The sequence below is a fragment of the Megalopta genalis genome, chromosome 14 (genome assembly GCF_051020955.1).
Source record: "Megalopta genalis isolate 19385.01 chromosome 14, iyMegGena1_principal, whole genome shotgun sequence".
In the NCBI taxonomy this organism is placed as follows: Eukaryota; Metazoa; Arthropoda; class Insecta; order Hymenoptera; family Halictidae; genus Megalopta; species Megalopta genalis.
In genome coordinates, this window is record NC_135026.1 from 10668099 (window position 1) to 10689463 (window position 21365).

Genomic DNA, 21365 nt, shown 5'->3' on the forward strand with positions numbered 1-21365 from the left:
AATATCTTCTCATGCCACGACTGCATGAACGAAACTGTGCCAAGACGTAAATAGCATTGAACTCTCCCTTTTTTGTATATTTCCTTTCCAAACATAAACTTGTCAACCCAGTGGATGAGATTTTATATTTGTTTGCTAATGGGATATGTATTAATATTTTTAGGCCAAGCAAGAAGAACTTTGTACTCGTAAGAGATCGTTGCAAAATTTAATACCTCAAAATTCGGCATCTTCGAGCGAAGACGAGTGCAACAAACTCCTTGCCGATATGGACAAGGTACGGTTTAGAATGATTTATTGAAATTCATGAAGAAAGTTTGGGAGTGAATGACAATTATGTTAATTATTTGAATTTAATTTATAGGCCAATTTAAACCTTTCGAATCATCGTGAATACGTTGAAAATAAGCTTGCCTCTCTTAAAAAATACATTTGTACTTTGGATGCTGTCATGGCATGGGTCATGGAAACGCGAACAAGAATAAGCATATCTCGAGAACTGTCTGAACAAGATCGAATCAAAGTTATTAATAATGTTATGGTAAGTGTTAATGTGCCTGTGAACTGAAAACAATATAGCACTGTTAACCGTTATATTATGTATGGATAGACTAAAGTAGAAGACCGTGAAATGGAAGTTAAGGATGTATTGGAGAACTATACTAACTTGGAGAAAGAGTGCGAGTCTGCGAAACAACCAATTTCTGTGGAATTACAAGTAAGTACAAAAATATGCATATGTTAATTTTCTAATATGAATCGAATCTTTGAAACTACAGTAGTTTCGCATCAAAATGTTTATTAATAGCAGTATAAAACTTAATAATTCTTTATTCTGGTTTATAATTTTGACAATGTATCTGTTTTATTTGGAATGAATTATTTATAAGGCTATGCAAAACATACAAATTCGAATGTAATATTCCTTCCTTAGCTCTATTCCCACCATGTCATGACGCATTCCGCAGTAGATCTGTAAGAGATCTACTATCTTTAATGTTGCATAAAATGTGTTCAATTATGTGTGTAAAATATTTTACAAAATAAACCAAGAGCAATAGTATTCCGGTTTCGGCTTTGTTTTTAAGTTATTAACGTTTTTTTTCACTGTGCTTGCGTCATTATTCACCCTTTTCCTAGCTTAGCTTACACTATTGCATATTTTATGTTGTTTAAATTTAGATGTACATGTAAGATTTATGTGTATTAGGAAAAGTTAAAGAAGCTGAGAGAAGACTGGCAATTTGTTAAAAATAGCGGCGACTCACAGGGTCATGAAATCAAATCTGCAGGTGCGGTTACCGTGACATCCAGGGAAAGAGGTAAGTCTTTTCTCTTAAATTACTTTTTCATTGCCGAGGTAAATTCTATTCTCATTATTCCTTTGGATAAAAAAAATTGTTACTTTAATTCAGTACCATGCGTGTAAGTCAATTTATATTTCACTGGAAAATAAACGGTACAATTAATCTTTTATTTATAGCTCCAAATCGGCAATTAAAAGTTTAGCAACTAAATTATGTTATCCTTAATTTTTCAATCGATTTTTGCGAGAAATTGAAATTGAAAGTAACACTTTCCTGTGTCTGACAACAGATGGCACCATTCTCTGTTATCGACGCAGCATTTCTATAGAATTTAAAAGGTTCAAGCAGCGTACAGGAATTTTGTTTCTATTTAGCTCAAATTGGAGTTCTTTTATTTAAATTTAATCTCATCTTTAGTAAGCTATTTGGTATAATCTCTTCCTGTGGTTCTTTTCAATCTTCTAATACTTTTAAAATCTCAAGAAGCGTTTAAAGTAACAGTTGATTAAATTCGTATGGACTGGGTATATGAGTATATCAAAACTTGCACCATAATTTATTCAAAACAGTCAAGTTGATCTGTTTCACAACTTTAACTATTTTATATTTTACAACTTTCACATCAAACAATTATCGTCCTAATCATTTTTCGCATCGTCAACATATTACAATCAATATTACAATCAATTTCAGTTAAATGAAATTACGATGAAATGATATTATATAGGAATTAAGTTTAATTAAAGCTATTCTTGGATTGATTAATACGCAATTATAATAATAAATTCCTCGATAAACGTAGATCGATTTACATCGCGTTTGAGCTCATTTTAATCGGAAGAATCTCAATTATCCACTGATGCTATAATTATAAAACTAACGCAAAAATGACCGAAAATAAAATTATGATTCTTGCATATTTACTTTGTCATTCTCTACCCTTGTGTACCGAGATATAAGGCTTCGTTGAGCTCGAAACGCTGTGATGGATAAGAAGTGTGAGAGGGGCTGGTAAATTTAACCGTGCACCACTATAACAGCGATTGATAGAAAATTGCCGACCTAGTCTCCCTTAGGAGTTCGTCAGAGTTGAAAGCAATTGTAACTCCCGCTGAATGTACTCTTTCGGAACTGTCGTAGGATTCTCGAAGGGACTTCGTCGACTGAACAAGAAATAGTGCGTTTAGTCGCACCGGTAAGCGTGGCCACATATCACTTCCGTTCCGTTCTTCGGAACGATATATATATATATATATCTTCCCCGTTAAGTGCAGTCTTTTCACCGAGCACCGGTATCTTTTACTTCTTCTTTCGTTCTCGGATCGATTCATGCATTTGGAATCGCTGATGCCTTGAATATTGCAGAGACACCCGGCTTTTAGCCCGAACCTCCGTTTCTTTCTCGAAACATAAACCATTTAGAAAGTTTCGGTAGCAAACAAATAGGTCGCGCAGACTAATTAGAAACGGAGGACTTGTTAAGCCTATCAAACCGATCTTAACATTCGGAGCTAATATTTTCAATAACGTTTGGAGGGACTAAAGTTAGGGTAGTAAATATCTCGTCGAATTGTGATAATGTAAACAATACTTTTCATGAAACATGAACGCTACCGCATACAACAAGAACATTTTTTATACGTCATACTTTTGGGACTTCTCAAGATCATCGAGGTTCTTTTTATTTATACAGGGTGTCTCGCGCAAATTGTGCGCCTTCTGCAACTTCCAAAATATGTGTTGGGCAACGAAATTTTGTATACAAAAGTTTCCAGGTTGAAATGTGTACACTGTGCAGTGCATTAATTTTTTATAGGTAGAGACGTTTCGAAGATTCGGAAGTCAAGTTTTTTTTCTTAAATGGAATACCATATTTTTGATATCAAAGTATGGAAGAGCATCAAATATTCTAAGTGAAAAAGTATTGACCTTTATTACTCCTAAATCTAATAAATTAATTTTGTTTTATTTTTTGGAAATTGTTGCTGTGCCAGGTGTACGTTTCTGTTAGTAAATATAGAATCTGGCTAGCACATAGTGAATTTGCAATAATATTTTTCACTTTTTTTCGTAAGATATTTTTTTTAATATATATAATATAATATAATATAATATAATATAATATAATATAATATAATATAATATAATATAATATAATAATATATAATATAATATAATATAATATAATATAATATAATTATAATATAATAATATATATATTATATTATATTATATTTACTAAATTAAATATAATATATATAATACCCCTTTAAATAACGTTAATTTATTTCTCTAACATCATGATAAACAGTTGTCGAATTATGCGAAAGTACTTCGTTTTTTCGTAAGATATTTTTTTTAATATATATAATATAATATAATATAATATTATAATATATATTATATTATATATTATATTTACTAAATTAAATATAATATATATAATATAATATAATATAATATAATATAATATAATATAATATAATATAATACTACCCCTACAATACCCCTTTAAATAACGTTAATTCATTTCTCTAACATCATGATAAACAGTTGTCGAATTATGCGAAATTACTTTGTTTTTTAACTTCGTCCGATAAGCGTATGTTAATCGATCGATGCAAAGCAATTAATATGCGAATTAAATGTGGTGAATGAAATTCCTTCGGCAAGGTGCATAATTCAGGATCATGTCGGTTTAATCGCGATGATTCAGGAAGGAAGAACCGCGGGGTTTGTTGATCCCGCGACGCAGAGCTTAACGGAAAGGTCGTAAGTTTGTAGTATAAGCGCGATCGTCGGGCCGCATAATGAGCGGATAAGCCGTCTAATGTAGTCGCAGTAGAATATCGCCAGACTGAAGATAGCTCGGGTACGCTTGTGCCGGTTTCCCTCGTTTCTCTTCAACCCTCTGTTTCCACCGTCCTTTCCTTCCCTCTATTGTTTTCTATGTATGCTCTGCGGTGCGACGTCAAGATAAAATCGCAACTCGTTTGACGAAACTTCGGGGACTACAAACGGTTTAAGCTTGCGCTTTGTAACGTAAACATTATACGCCATTGCATTTCTACTGTTTGCCGCAAAACCGGCGAAAAGTAAGCATCCGTTTTGGTAAATTTCCGCGAGAAAGATTTCAACTGCTATATCATTGTACTTGAGAATAATAATTTATTAAATTTATTCGTTAGACACTTTGTAGAAGTAGATGCAATTTTATTTTCTATACTGAATGTTACGTTTATTTACACGTGATTATTATCACGTAAAATTAATTATTATATTATAGAAGTAGATGCAATTTTATTTTCTATACTAAATGTTACGTTTATTTACGTGATTATTATCACGTAAAATTAATTATTATATTATAGGAGTAGATGCAATTTTATTTTCTATACTAAATGCTACGTTTATTTACGTGATTATTATCACGTAAAATTAATTATTATATTATAGAAGTAGATGCAATTTTATTTTCTATATTAAATGTTACGTTTATTTACGTGATTATTATCACGTAAAATTAATTATTATATTATAGAAGTAGATGCAATTTTATTTTCTATACTAAATGCTACGTTTATTTACGTGATTATTATCACGTAAAATTAATCACCGCGATTAATTAAAAATTATTATTATTATACTGCTACCGTAAGGAATGATTTAGCCACGTGAATAAGATATAAGAACCGTGTGCCGATGCCTGTTCAGAATCTCATTTTTTACCTTCCTTCTTGTTCAGTTAAGACTTACAGATACATGTATGTGCACGTTTAGAAAACTGATTAAATATAAAGTTAGGATTTAAAAAATAAGTGCTTGAAGAAAAATGAAATAAAATGAGAATGATTCCTTTTCGCTATTAGTGGATCGACAGGGCACAGCCGGCAAGTTCTCATCGGAATAATCGATGAGGGAAAAATCTAGGCGGGCCGGTTTTTATGTCTCCCAGAGGAACGTAGGGTGAACAGCGTCGGTTCGTGCTACCTTTCCCATAACTCTGTCGAATCACTTCCATAGATTCATTCTTAGTTGTTAGTAAAACCAGGTTGCATTAGCAGATTGATTTTCTTCATCTCATTATTATTAATATGTTCTCATTATTACGGTCGCTTACGTCCGATGTTCTTATTTCACAGCGCGCCACGTTTCATACTACGTGCATATATTCAGTATGATTGCGATGTACATATTACATATTTTACTAAATTATATTTAGAACTCGTGTAAATACCTAAAATGCATTTTATTTTCGATAGAAATAAATGTTTATTTCTATTTAACCCTTTAATTTTATATTATCATGATAACTATATATATGTATATATCATTTATATTATATATATTTTAATATATATAATATTATATTTTTATAATCTAATATATTATATATAATATTATAATATATAATATATATATATATATATATATATATATATATATATATATATCATTTATATTATCATTATATATCATATATTATATATATTATAATATATATAATATTATATTTTTATAATCTCATATATTATATATAATATTATAATATATATATCATTTTTTTTTTTTTTTTATATTATCATTATATTATCATTATTTTATATATGTCACGTATGAAAACAGATGTAAATAATATTGCAAGAGAGAGAGAGTGTGAGCGAGAAGGACGAATGATTAAGATTGTTTATAACTATAATTAGGATAATGTAAACCAAGCCCCATTTTCAGCTACGAAAGTGAATAAATATTATCAATATATTATCGTTCCATATATGTTTGCGTTACATTGCGCTCGCCATTACGGATAACTATGTATAATTATTTGAACGCTGTTAATTTTACGAATAAAACTGTGAACAACAAGCTAGCAGCCTCTGTCATCCGAGATAAAGTCCGTCGAAGTTCGAGCATATCGAAGTCGGTCGTAGCCCACGGTGAAGCCGAGTATCGTAGGAATTCGCGCGATTCGCGTCGAACCGAATGAATATTCAAATGTTCATTAGCTCGGCTGCTGGTCTATATAATTGACTACATGGCGATACATGGCGTTCCGAGGTAAAGCTGATTAGGAGAACGGTCGTCCCGCGGCATCGCCGGAGCATAATATTTCGTTGGTGCCGAGGCGAATCGAAGATTGATTCGGACTGTTACGATTATTAACATGTCGTATAGACGTATACATGGAATGTTGCGAACGTTAATAGCGAATTACGTCAATCCCGGAAAGGTGGCTTTCAGCTAGTCTAGCTCTCTCACGGTGCGGCGCGTGGCTGGAGCTGATGCTCGCTCGAACGAACTCGTTCCTCGTTAGCGAGAAGGCTCATTAAGGCTTTCATGTTCCTGTGGTCACGTTTTGTGCCTAGTCTAGCAACATAGGCGTGTTCCGGCCTCGTTCTTTTTTTCCCCCCCAAAACGCAGCGAAGAGAAACAGAGAAAAGTCGCGGGAATCACGGAGGAAGCGTGGAAATTAGAGATCGCAGTTTTGAACGGGTACTAAAATACAGGTATACACGTGGCACGTGGACCGTGTAGTGAGAAATTAAGAATCCAAGTGCATGCATCCTTCAATCCTCTTGCCATACAATTCGCTTTTAAAGAAACGTGTGTGCGTGTGTGAGACAATTTAATTTGAATTAAAATTATTAATTATATATTAGAATTATATAATATTATATTGATATTATATATAATATTATATTGATATTATATATAATATTATATTAATATTATATATAATATATATATATATATATAATTATATAATATTAATATTATATTAAGCCCAACTAAATGCGAGGAGTTATTACATTTAGGATTATTTTTATTTGTATTTGATTAAACTTAAAAAAAGAAGGTTAGATCATATTTTCAACTTCCAACTAGTGCTTTATTGCCAAAAAACTTATGCGAACTTGCAGAATAATTTAGTAACAGGATCGTGTAGTGAGAATTTAAGAATCCAAGTGCATGCTTCCTTCAATCCTCTTGCCATACAATTCACTTTTAAAGAAACGTGTGTGTGTGTGTGTGTGAGACAATTTAATTTGAATTAAAATTATTAATTATATATTAGAATTATATAATATTATATTAATATTATATATAATATATAATATATATATATATATATATATATATATAATATATGTAATATATATAATTATATAATATATGTAATATATATAATTATATAATATTAATATTATATATTAGAATTAATTGAATTAAAAATATTAAGCCCAACTAAATGCGAGGAGTTATCACATTTAGGATTATTTTTATTTGTATTTGATTAAACTTAAAAAAAAAGAAAGCTTGGATCATATTTTCAACTCCCAACTAGTGCTTTATTGCCAAAAAAACTGATGCGAACTCGCAGAATAATTTAGTAACAGCAACTACTGTTTTCTTTCATAAAACGCCTAGCACCGTTATACTGGGTTACCCATTTACAATAGATCCAGTCGAATATGTTCGAACCCATCGATGATACTAAAAAATGTATCGAACGAGGTTTGAATGGTTTTCGATTTTTCTAGGTGTATTTTCTTTCATCTGTTCAAAAATATGACCTTCAGCCCGAATGCAAATTTATTAATTCATTTACTCTTGTCTCTGAAAGATACTAAAATTCAGATATCTTCTAAACGAATAATTTTTCGCAATAAATGCCACAGTATTTTCACGAAGGAATGCATCATTTCATCAAATTATAAAGAAATTTGAAGGTCCGTTGAATGTTTGGATCAATGCCTATAAAGACGTCTTAACGATTTTTTTGGCTAATCTAAAAGCTTTGCAAAAATTTACTCCGATTACGTGAATTCTGATCGCGTATTAAAAATATCGCCAAAATAGTGTAAATTATATAAATATATATTTAAATAATAATATATTATAATAATATATATTATATTAATATATGTTAATATATACTATATTAATATATATTAATATATATTATATTAATATATGTTAATATATACTATATTAATATATATTAATATATATAAAGAAATTTGAATAATAAATATATAATTATATAATATATATTAATAATAATATAATATATAATAATATAATAATAATTAATAATAATATAATAATAATAATATAATATATAATTATATAATTATATATTATATTATATATTATACTATATTATATATTATTATATAGTATATATTATAAATACATATTATAATAATATATATTATATAATAATAATATATTTAAATAATAGTGTAATTTACCATGTAAAAAAGAGACTTGCGTAAAACGGTGCCACGTAAATTGAGAAGGGCGGTGGTGTACACACACTGAGACCCTGATTCGTTTACTACGCGCGTAACACATGAAACGGGGATCTCTGGTGAGGAACATCCACGTGGCGGACGTTCGCGTTTAAAATCCATGATCGACACGCGAAAGATGCGTTCGGTATCTCTTTCTGCATTTTTCATTCAACCTTGCCGGCCCCTGCGGATAAAATATCGCGCGGTGCCGCGTTAAATTTCAATCGCCCACGAAACACCGGCATGTAAGCGTGACTTCTCTCTCTCTCCCTCTCTCCCTCGCTTTGATACAGCCAATTTTTCAACGTTGTTCGATTTTGTTGTTGTTCTGTTTTCGACTGCCTGTTCGCCGGTCGTTCCCGTGGAAATCAACTCCGGCTGGAGAGAGGAGCACGGTGTTTACGACGCTCGCCGCTTTTCTCTCGGCGGCGACAATAAAAAAAAACGGATAAAATTTTCGCCCTCGACGAGAGAAATATCGGATGTTGTGACACGGGGATCGAGCTGTATGACGCTCCGGTAATTGCGCCGGGGCCCGCTGTACCGGAGACAGCTTTTTATGCCGCGACTGGTAATGACACCCGCCCCGCGCAGCTGACCCTCCATTATTTCTCACCGGCGCATTTCCTATCGAACGAAAATCCCCCAGCCAAGGGGAACGCACAATTTCGTGTGCCGTGCTCGGTCTTGCCCCGAATTCTCGAGCTTCTTGCGTCCGCGCCGCGCGAGTCGCTCCGGTTTCGTCGGCGTCGTGTACGATGATTCGGTACAGGGTGTAGCAAAAGTGACGGTCGCTGTTTTCAACGGGGACCAAATATGCACTTTACCGCGTTCACCGAGCACGCGCCGCGTAGGGGGTTGAAACGTCGAAACGCTAGATATGCATCGATGATATTGAAAACTCGTATTAAAAATGTTATTTAATCCTTAAATGCATGATTTTTTGTTTTGAATTTTGAGAAATCGTTTTTTATAGGAATGAGATGTTTTCGTTTTTTGATTTTGGTGTTTACCTTCGGGGAAAAGGTTGTAAGGGAGAATTACGGATGGGGGTGACGTTTGTTTTGATTCAAATTGAAGTTTGACTTTACTATTATTGCTTTACTTACTAATATACTTATTATTATAATTTATTTATTTACTATTTATTTACTACTTATTTAGTACTTATTTAGTACTTATTTACTACTTATTTACTACTTATTTACTACTTATTTACTACTTATTTACTACTTTATTTAGTACTTATTTACTACTTTATTTACTACTTTATTTACTACTTTATTTAGTACTTATTTACTACTTATTTACTACTTATTTACTACTTATTTACTACTTTATTTATTACTTATTTACTACTTATTTACTACTTATTTACTACATATTTACTACTTTATTTATTACTTATTTACTACTTACTTACTACTTACTTACTACTTATTTACTAGTTATTTAGTACTTATTTAATACTTATTTACTACTTATTTACTACTTATTTACTACTTTATTTATTACTTATTTACTACTTACTTACTACTTACTTACTACTTATTTACTACTTATTTACTACTTATTTAGTACTTATTTAATACTTATTTACTACTTATTTACTACTCACTTACTACTTATTTTTTACTACTTATTTACTACTTACTTACTACTTATTTACTACTTATTTACTACTTACTACTTATTTACTACTTATTTACTACTTATTTACTACTTTATTTATTACTATTACTTATTACTGTAATTTAATAATTTGTAAAACAAAGCCTCGGATTGCATGTGCGCTAAGGAAAAAGTTGCTTCATATGACCCCGGTAATCATAAATAAAATTTAAAAATAATAATAATCATAATAAAATTTCCCGGAAGTAACAACACAAAATGTGGTAAGACGACTTATATAGTTACGACGATTTATATTTCCTCTTAACCCTTCTTTAAATAGCTCTTGCATTATAAGGAAGAGCCAAATTCGTGATGAAGAGATTTGATCGTGAATGTTATTCATTTCTTCTAAATCGAAACAGAAATTACATTCTTCTGTTATAAAATTCTGCGAACGAAAGTAAACGAGGACATACAGGAAACAAAGAATGACCTCGTTCCATTAGGCGAATTATTAGTGATCGAAATCATACGATCTTCTACTTTATCGAAACGGAAACTCGCATATGGCGGCCTCTGGTACGTAGAGCGAAAGCTACTTTTATGAATTCTTGATCTAGTTCCCGGTTCGGCCCTCTGCCCCGCTCGACTATCCTTAATCCAAATCAATAAAAGCGTCACGTATCGACGACGCCAGCCGTCGCAAGTGAAGAATGACGAATGTCGCGGATTTACGTCGGAAAATAAGACGAAGAGGGCACTTCGTCCGGGATCTAATAAGAGCCAGCTTAGCCGTGAAATTTTATTGTACTACGAAAAAGCTTCCGACGGCGTTGGGTGCGCGCAGGGCGGCGGGCGGGGGGTGGTTTTCACCCCTCGGCATACGTTACTGCTTCGCATGAATGCTCGTAGAACGCACGTGTGGGTGGCGCGTAATATGGGACAGCAGTCCACAACCACTGGATACCGATGTCGTGGAGGGCGAACGACTAGGGGCGGACGGATGAGCGAAATAATGGTTTTTTTTGGGAGGGCGGGGCGGTTGCCGGAAGAACGAAGGCGGCGAGTTTTCGGAGGGGGAGGTGTTGTTCTTCGCTGCTGAAATATGTTACTCTATGGACAGTGGCTATGCATTACCGACAATGAGATTTCGTGTTCAAAGGGTAACGCGGAATTGCCATTTAAATTCTCATTCGGCGACCTCCTCTGAATATCAATTTAACACCCTGCTGTCCTCCTCGGCTCACATACATGTTTGAACGCGCTCCTGTTTGATACTTAATTTTACATTTTCGCCGCTTTTCTCGAGTCCGATACTTCGTTGGATTGACCCCAGATTTCGCGGTCGAGTGTTTTGCACGCGCAAGTTATAGGAGATTGGAAAATATTCCTTTTTTATTAAATCGTCATTATATTATATATATAATATAATGAAGATTTGCTTTATGTTATTTGAAAATTATTTATTATTCTCTATTATTACAGGTAATACATAAAACACTATTTTTTTTATTGCATATGTATATATGATATATATTTATTATTATATATATTAATTATATTATTATTATATATTATTATATTATATATATATATATATATATATATATATATATTTATTATTCTCTATTATTCTCTCTCTCTCTCTCTCTCTCTCTCTCTCTCTCTCTCTAGAGAGAGAATAATAATAAATAATAGAGAATAATAAATAATTTTTTCAAATAATATAAAGAGTAAATATCTTCAATCAAACCCTATGTATTCAAATAATAAGTTCTGAAATCCAAAAACAGTCCGCCGTACGAGGATTAACAGTAACAATAATGATAAGTAATGGTAATAATAATAAGACTAATAATATTCATAATCATAATAATAATGATAATAATAATAATAACAATGATAACAATAATGATAATAATGATAATAATAATAATAACAATGATAACAATAATGATAATAATAATAACAATAATAATAATAATAATAAATCCAACCATAATCAAAATATATGAAAAGAAAGAATGTATAGGGTAGGATGTATCATCCTCTTTCTTTCCTTCATGTTGTTTTTCTCTCTGCAAATGCACTTGCATTTTACGCGAAACCTCGCACTGTCTTACGTTGCTGTGTGTTTCGCGACGATATTCCCCATTCACAGAGGAAAGATGATTCGATCCAACGTCCAAATACAATTTCGTGTCTACGACGAGATGAAGTGCATAGATTCTCCCGACGTCAACCGATTGGGCTATGTTGGTTTAGAAAGCTCTCTCGTCGCAGGTTCTTCTTACACTCGCCTCCGCCTCGTTTCGCGAGGACACACATTCGATTCCGATTCGTCGTAGGAAGTTCGATTTCAATGTGAATCGTACACGTTCCGAAGAGATTTAATATTCTTTCAAGTAACTGCTGCGATCTTACGATCGCCATATCATATACATATACCTCCGCGAAAGCACTTGCTATACCCGTCAAAACGGTACCAGGCAGGTTCTAAAATTGTCGAACAGATCGAACGATATTCGATCGTGACGCAAGAAATCTATGTTATGCGCGTTTTTTTTTTTTTTTTTTTTTGTTACATTTACAATATACGCTTGAGAGACAAAAGTAAAGAAATATATATTACACAGGTGCATATTCTTTGGGGTACAGTAAAATCTTCTTAACGTAGGATAAATATTTGTACTGCATCGACGAAAATATTTATTTTATTTTCTTAAAATTGAAAAATTTTTTTATTTATAGTTTACTTGTCTATTTTTATTTTTTTCATTTTTTAAATTTCTATTATCTTTTTTATTTAGCGTCGACGAAAATATTTATTTTATTTTCTTAAAATTGAACAATTTTTTATTCATAGTTTACTTGTCTATTTTTATTTTTTCATTTTTTAAATTTCTATTATCTTTTTTATTTAGCATCGACGAAAATATTTATTTTATTTTCTTAAAATTGAACAATTTTTTATTCATAGTTTACTTGTCTATTTTTATTTTTTCATTTTTTAAATTTCTATTATCTTTTTTATTTAGCATCGACGAAAATATTTATTTTATTTTCTTAAAATTGAACAATTTTTTATTCATAGTTTACTTATCTATTTTCATTTTTTCATTTTTTAAATTTCTATTATCTTTTTTATTTATCGTATGCACTGAATGAAACAATATTGCAATATAATTAATGTGTTATATGTTTCACTATAATATGTTCTTTTAATTAAGTAAAATGAATATTTATCGAAATATCAAGTTTCACTCAAATGTTAACGATATGTAAAATTTATTAACTTTGTTAAAAGTTAAACTAAGATACTGCCTTGCTGAGATCCTTAGACCTTTTTTGGGTCTAATAATCGCATTATATAGTATATATAATAATAGTAATGAGAAGAAAAAGGACTTGGTTTACGATCAGTTATATAATTAAATAATTAGAAATTAAATATAATTATATAATATATAATATATAATATATAATATATAATATATAATATATAATATATAATATATAATATATAATATATAATATATAATATATAATATATAATATATAATATATAATATATAATATATAATTATATAATTAAATAATTAAATAGCAAATAAATGTATTGGTAAAAACAACATGTTTTCGTCTAAAATTAGCATTTATGTATATTTCATGAGGTTTTTTCTCGATAAAGAAATTCATGTGTTTGTGGAACAAGTAAGTTCTTAAACAATTTTAGCTGCAAATAATAAATGATATGTGACCAGTTTTAATAAAATAATGTATTGCACTTTCATCGGTTGTAAAACCTGGTATCGCACTTTTAACATCGACAAATACAAATTTACGAGGACAATCATTGTACAAACTGCATGCGTGCCTTACAATATAACGGAGTTATAACAAACTAGAAATTACTCTTCCATAAAAAATAATCAACCAGAAAGACTAACATATGCAACGCGGTGTAAATTAGATAAAGTCGTAGCATAAAATTAACCAATGGCGATATTGTGGGCTCTTGCTGATCCTCCATTGACTTGTGCAAGAATGTACAAGAATTCCTAAAATAATAAAAGTTATTAATTACTGAGGAAAAATATTTGTCATGAGGTGGTTGTAAGCGATGATAAACAAATGAGTTATATTTTAATTGTTCAAATTAAAAAATCTGCTTTAAAGAGTTATGTGTGTATAGTAAATTCTCCCTAATTGACCTTCAGCTTGTACACAAAAATGGATAATTTGGGAAGAGGAGATACGATTGTGCAAGAATGTACAAGAATCCCTAAAATAATAAAAGTTATTAATTACCGAGGAAATATATTTCTCATGAAGTGGTTATAAGCGATGCAAACAAATGAGCTATATTTTAATCGTTCAAATTAAAAAATCTGCTTTAAAGAGTTATGTGTGTATAGTAAATTCTCCCTAATTGACCTTCAGCTTGTACACAAAAATGGATAATTTGGGAAGAGGAGATACGATTGTGCAAGAATGTACAAGAATCCCTAAAATAATAAAAGTTATTAATTACCGAGGAAAAATATTTGTCATGAGGTGGTTACAAGCGATGCAAACAAATGAGCTATATTTTAATTGTTCAAATTAAAAAATCTGCTTTAAAGGGTTATGTGTTTATAGTAAATTCTCCCTAACTGACCTTCAGCTTGTACACAAAAATGGATAATTTGGGAAGAGGAGATACGATTGTTCGAGCCTAGTGCAAACAACTTTTCTGTTGGACAAAAATCCGCCGTCTAATAACAAGTGACATTGTCAGATGATTATAAAGATCACGGTCGCCAGAATATCTATATCTATTCCGGGCGTATCATTGATCTCATTCGAGTTTCATAGAATGGTAGAAATTGCGAGGAACGGTCGCGGTAAAATCGTTTCAGCGTCGAACTTCTTGTCCCTCTCACCTGCAACGCTTTTTTCGCGTTTCTGATCGCGCCGACGTGACAAACTCTTTCTATCATACGACCCGTGAGACCGTTTAGGGGCGATCGAATGGTGGTGCGCCGCGTCATCATCGTTTTATTCGGATCGTAGTGACTGGGTATGTATTCGGTCGTTTCCGAGGCGACCACCAGCTTCTTGTGATCGATGTTCCTCGTCAATGACATCAACCGTTTCGCGCACAGATCAATGATCGCGTCTTCGAGTATCAGAACCTGATAATTACTGCCGAATTAAAAAAAAAAAACGTTCGATTGGATACTTCGATCACAATCGGAAGATTAGATTGCGCCCGATGAAATCATATATGTCATCAGGTCACATTCGCCTCTACCGTTTCCGCCGTTAACAATTAGATAAGATCGGTGGTTCTCTTCACATGCTTCGTTATTCTATTGGGTTGGCAACTAAGTAATTGCCGATTTCAATTATAGACGTCTCTCACTCCCATTTTTATGATATCCGTAAATGTTATATTATAAAATTATTAACGACGACACGCCACTATAGTGGCTTTCGCGGATGTCATCTCTCCAGGCGACGCGCCACTATAGTGGCTTGCTCTAGCAGCTCACTCTCTCATCGTTTGAACCAAATAATCGTCTTCATATGCATTGTTTCACACTTCTTTTGTCTTCACATCGATTTATAACAGTCTACAGGGTGTCCCAAAAATGTCTCGCAATCCGGAAATGACGGGTTCCTCGGATCATTCGAAGCAACTTCTTCCTTTACAAAAATGTTCTCCGAGGCACCGTTAACGAGTTATTAACGAAAAATAGTGACCAATAAGAATCGAGTACGGCTGACGCGAGGCGGCCCAGCCACCAGCGCGCGAAGCCCAGTTCCGCTCATTGACTCGATCGCCTCGCGCCAGCCGAGCTCGCCTCTCATTGGTCAGTATTTTTCGTTAATAACTCGTTAACGATGCCTCTGAGAAAATTTTTGCAAAGGAAAAAGTTGCTTCAAATGTCCTCAGAAACCCCTCGTATCCTGTGATTGCGTAACTTTTGGGACACCATGTAGGCCAAAGCGATTTTATTTGGGAACTACAATAAATGACCAAAACTATCTTGCTGCATTTCCTCTACGTACAAATTGACTAGGTTAGAAACACAGTGGCGTAAGTCACATTTTCGAGCAATTCGAGTTTCTATCTATTCGTGCTAAAATGTTAAAAATACAAGAGAAATATAATAGATTATAATGTTCCAATAAATTAACTCTAAATTATCTTAACAATAAATTTACTCGATAAAAAAAAAGAACGCGCACATTAATAAACAATAACACTCTTCGTTGCTCGTAATCAGGACAAAATATGACTCGATCATGATTTCAATCCCCTCGAATGATGTTCACAGAAGAGAACAAAATTGATAATGAAATAAAAAAAGATAAAAAGAAAATGATTGATTTTTTTAAAAATATATCGTGGTTACGCGGCTTCGATTCTTTTCAATCTTCCATCTCGTAGCCTCCTTCGAAGAGCTTACGGAGTCCGTACTCAATCTAATCTCCGATGCCATGAAAAGGACGTTTATTGTAACGGAAAGACGTACCTGAGGCTCCTTCACGATTTTCCTGAACCAGTCCGGCAGCGAGGTCGTGGCGGTCTTCCTGAAGATCCTTTTACTTAAGAATTTACCATCCTTAATTTCTCGATGCACCGTATCCTCCGACAATACGTGCGAAGCATACGGATTCGGGTAACGCTCGAAGAACCCTCGGCAGACTGTGAACCAGGAGTAAGGGAGGATCGTTACCTCCGCGCTTTCCTTCATCGACCGAACGAACCTCTCGATCCTTCTTCGCGTCCTCGTTCACCCTACTGCTACCACCCCGGCTTGTATCGAATCACTCGACGCGGCTGAAAATTACGTAACTACGATCACGCGAGATTTCTCACACCCCCAACGGCGTTTTTGTCCCGATCCGACTCTATTCATACGAATCTATTGAGTTACTGGCGCATTACTCGCTCATTCACACTCGCGCGCGGGCACAGGCTCAGTCGCCGAGAGACGGACACAGACGCAAACATTGACGTAGCCACGGATACCGATACAGAGACGGACGCGAAAATACGTACACACAGACGCAGAGGCACAGAGATCGACGCAAACATTGACATAGTCATGGTGTAACAGATGCAGTCGCAGAGAGAGAGAGAGAGAGAGAGAGAGGGAGGGAGGGAGAGAGGGAGGGAGAGAGGGAGGGAGAGAGGGAGGGAGAGAGGGAGGGAGAGAGAGAGAGAGAGAGAGAGAGAGAGGGAGGGAGGGAGAGAGGGAGGGAGAGAGGGAGGGAGAGAGGGAGGGAGAGAGGGAGGGAGAGAGAGAGAGAGAGAGAGAGAGAGAGAGAGAGGGAGAGAGAGAGAGGGAGGGAGAGAGAGAGAGAGGGAGGGAGATGTAGAGAGAGAGTGAGAGAGAGGGGGGGGGAGACGCAGGCAGAGCATAGACACAGACACAGAAACAGAAACAGCCAAAGACAAAAACACTGCACCTGACATAGTCACAGAGACAGAGACACAGACAGAGACAGAGACAGAGACAGAACCATAGACATAGGACACAGACACGCATCCCTTATCCCAGGCGTCGCTTTCATCCGTCCTTATTCTTGCAATTCATTAGTGAATCGTCAGGTGCTTCGTCGACAATGGGCCACCTCCCGCCCCTCATTAACGCAACCTAAATGACAACAACGCCCCCACGATTTTAAATACCCCGTATCACTCTGCTCGTTGACAATGATCATCAGCTTTACGCCAGTAGAACCAGCGGAATATTCCACTCGTACCGCGAGCTCGTATTGTTTATCGGTAGATCGCAGATGTTTATGCGTTCGTAGCATCGTCTGAACGAAGATCTTAACCCTTAAGTGCATATTGTTGCCAATTGTCTCTACATTCCAGTCCCACTTTTTATACTTTTATACTATTATATACTTAAATTCAGTATTTTATTAAACAGATTTATTTGTTATCAATTGAAAGTTGATTAAAGAATTCATTTGACGTTAGATTCGTGGCCAGTGACCTTGAAGAATGTATTATAAAGCGTTTCAACCCTTAAATGCACATTGTTGCCAATTGTCTACATTCCAGTCCCACTTTATACTTTTATAAATTTTATATATTTTATATATTTTATATATTTTATATATTTTATATATTTTATATATTTTATATATTTTATATATTTTATATATTTATTATTCTGTAAATGTAAATACCTACAATAATGCTGAGTTGAGGTTATATTGAGGTTATATCTTGCAATTTCCCTATAAAATTAATATTTTAATAAATATTAATTAAATTATATATATATATATATATATATATATATATATATATATATATATATATTAATATTAATATTAATTAATAATTAAATATTAAATAAATATTTTGTAGAAATACCTAGTCTACAAATAAATAATATAGAATATATATACGTGAAATACTGGCAAATCTCGTGACAATATATTAACGAATTGTAAACATAATATTAACAATTATACAAACAGTAAAACCTTCGACACTGACAATAAAACTTCATCGATTTTTCTGTTTTCATGTTACGAATGTTTAATTTTGTTAATTATTGATAAACATTCAAGATGTGTTACAGTTAAATAGTAATTAATTTTCCCTCGTTTGGTGTACTTTATCACGGATCAGTGCGTTCGTTAATCTCAAGTAACCTACAAATGCATAACCTACAATTGTTATTAACGAGAAACGTTACCGTCAATATTTGCGTACAAGTATCGTACGCTTTATAAACAGTTTAGTCGCAGAAGATTTTCTGTTAATAAAGGTGTGTTACCTCTCAATGTTATCTCCAATTCAGCATTATTCTTTTATATTCCATGCTGTGGGCCATTTGCATTTTGATTCGAGGTTTTACATTTACGCTTCTCTTTTGTCGATAGAGAATGGGTGCTCCTTCAGTACATATTATTATTAGGTCTACCGGAAAGTTCTGTCTGATAATAATACGATTATTCGAGCTTTGCAAAAATTAGAATAACAGATATATTTCTTTCGTCGATCGAAAGATTGTAAAAAGAAAATGGAAATGCTACAGTATCTTCTTAATTTATTCGCGTTCTTGCATTGTTGAAATTCGAACACGCGATAAATATTAGGTCTACCGGAAAGTTCTGTCTGATAATGTCATTGCAAATTTCGACGGGTATGCACATGTTCATTTGTGACATATATTTTTGAAAAACGTTGCTCACAAATTGCCATCACGCTGGCAAGAGGTCACAAGTAACGACGGAAATTATATTGTACAATAAATATTACTAAACTTATGAGAAATCTATTATTTCCTTTCATTTCTCAAACGGTCAGAACTTTCCGGTAGACCTAATATATCTTGCTCTTGGAAACTTCGTTCATTGGAACGTACAGCGACATATTTCCATTCGCTTAGATTATTATTTGTAATGAAATTCGCTAATGATCCAATAGTAGATGCGACATTAAACCTCTATTAAAAACGAAAAGAAACCATGGTCAGAAAATAATCGTGACACTTTTCCATAGCACATAGAACTGTTAGCGTCCGCAATAACACACCTAAGCTACATAATTAACGCCCCCGATTACAGAATTATCAAAAATTAATAGTATTTTGAAACTGTATCCTGAAGTGTTGTCGCTTCGCAGTAAAGAAATTTTACTTCCAATTTGCATTGATTTTTTACAAGATATTCGTTGCGACTGAAAATAAGCCTATTCATTTTTATTAGCTCCATTGTAATTTGCGTAGCTGTAAATTATAAATCACCGATAAGTAACTCCTCGTAACGTAAAAACAAACAACACTCTTTACATATACACGAAGCACAACTTATTGTTTATTACAAATTTTTCGACGATCCCATGCAGTGTCGTTAGGTAATATCGATGCGGACCGTAGATCAAAAATGAAACCATGACCCATCTCCCTGGGTGTTGGAAAATTTCACGTGGCGATCCGGTGTGTCGAACTGTGTGGAGAACGTGCAAATTGCTTGGCGGGCGCGAGATTGTGTTGCGTTAATCCGAATATCTTGCCGGTGGCCTCGGTGCAACTAGATAGGAGACGCGATTGCATCGCGGCGTATCCGTGAGGAAGCCGTAACAATTATTGGCGAAGAAGAGAGAGACCCGGGGAGGTCAGGTTTCTACGCCGGTGTCTAAGCCGCGTTCATTACTGTACCGACAATCAAGCTCGCTCCATGGTCAAGAGGGCGGTAAAGGGCAGGCAGAAGCAGCCAGAAGCAGGCAGTAGCAGGTAGAGTAGAGAGGATGGTTCCGGGTTTGGGAGAGACAGTGGCAGCGAGGGAGTTAGGGGTGGTTTAAGCGAGTGTAGCCGCGGCGGTCAGGCTTGTAATCTGACGGTGGTGGGTCGTTCGGTTGGTCGAGGGTAAAACGGTCCATTAAGGCCGGCTAGCAGTTAGTGGGCATGCTACAGGAACCAGCCAGCTTACTAATGCCAGGCCTCGGGGATCCCCGCAAGGGCCGTTACCGAGGTCGGCCCTGGGGGTGGCTTCACCTTCGCGAAAGTTAGATTTCGTTCGGTCGCATACGTTCCTCTCTTGTTTGTCTAAACGGCGATGCATCACGCGGCCGCCTATCGGTGGTCGATACAGCGGTTTGTCTTGAGGTTAGCTCCTTGCTTATTTCTATAGGCTCTCCTGCGCCCTCAAATATTAGGTCTACCGGAAAGTTCTGTCCGATATAGTGTCGCTTCAAGTTTCAATCCATATGCACATGTTGATTCGAGACATATATGACTGTCTCTCTTTATCATTGCATTTACACGCATGTACAATTCTCACGAGATTTATTATTTTCTGTACACTTTTCGACGAAAAGATTATACATTTTACGAATATCCAACTTTGGATTTAAATACCTCCGATTTCAAGAATGGCGAGACCTGGCGACTTTTGAATGCCGGAAAGCTTAGAATGTGTGCTTTTACAACATGTCAATTCTATCCTATCACATAGGTATCGAAACGAACGCGAAGTTGCCTCGGATAGAAAACGGTAGTGACAGATTCATGCGATTGCTTACTTTACGGCTATCCGACACAAATTCTTTCATAATATTGAAATATTAGGTCTACCGGAAAGTTCTGTCCGATAGTGTCGCTTCAAGTTTCAATCCATATGCACA

At 34.1% G+C, this 21365-nt stretch overlaps 2 protein-coding genes across 8 annotated transcripts in view; one reads left to right on the forward strand and one right to left on the reverse strand.

Moving 5' to 3' along the window:
* Positions 1–2226, forward strand: part of LOC117228485 (dystrophin) — a 57264-nt gene extending 55038 nt beyond the window's left edge. For 5 of the 7 annotated variants that reach the window (XM_076526312.1, XM_076526314.1, XM_076526313.1 and 2 more), the window contains 4 exons: positions 164–277; positions 365–541; positions 611–718; positions 1211–1980. In XM_076526312.1, coding sequence (XP_076382427.1) covers positions 164–277; positions 365–541; positions 611–718; positions 1211–1429 — 618 coding nt within the window. In that variant the 3' untranslated portion in view covers positions 1430–1980. Of the gene's footprint in view, positions 1–163; positions 278–364; positions 542–610; positions 719–1210; positions 1981–2000 lie in introns of those variants that run through there. The other 2 variants (XM_076526315.1, XM_076526318.1) reach the window with 2 other exon arrangements.
* Positions 2227–14211: 11985 nt separating this feature from the next.
* Positions 14212–16965, reverse strand: LOC143260557 (protein preli-like). The gene is made up of 3 exons (XM_076526363.1): positions 16744–16965; positions 15145–15396; positions 14212–14280 (listed from the first exon to the last, which is right to left on the reverse strand). Exons 1-3 carry the CDS (start codon positions 16963–16965, stop codon positions 14212–14214), a joined length of 543 nt encoding a protein of 180 aa, XP_076382478.1.
* Positions 16966–21365: the final 4400 nt, after the last annotated feature.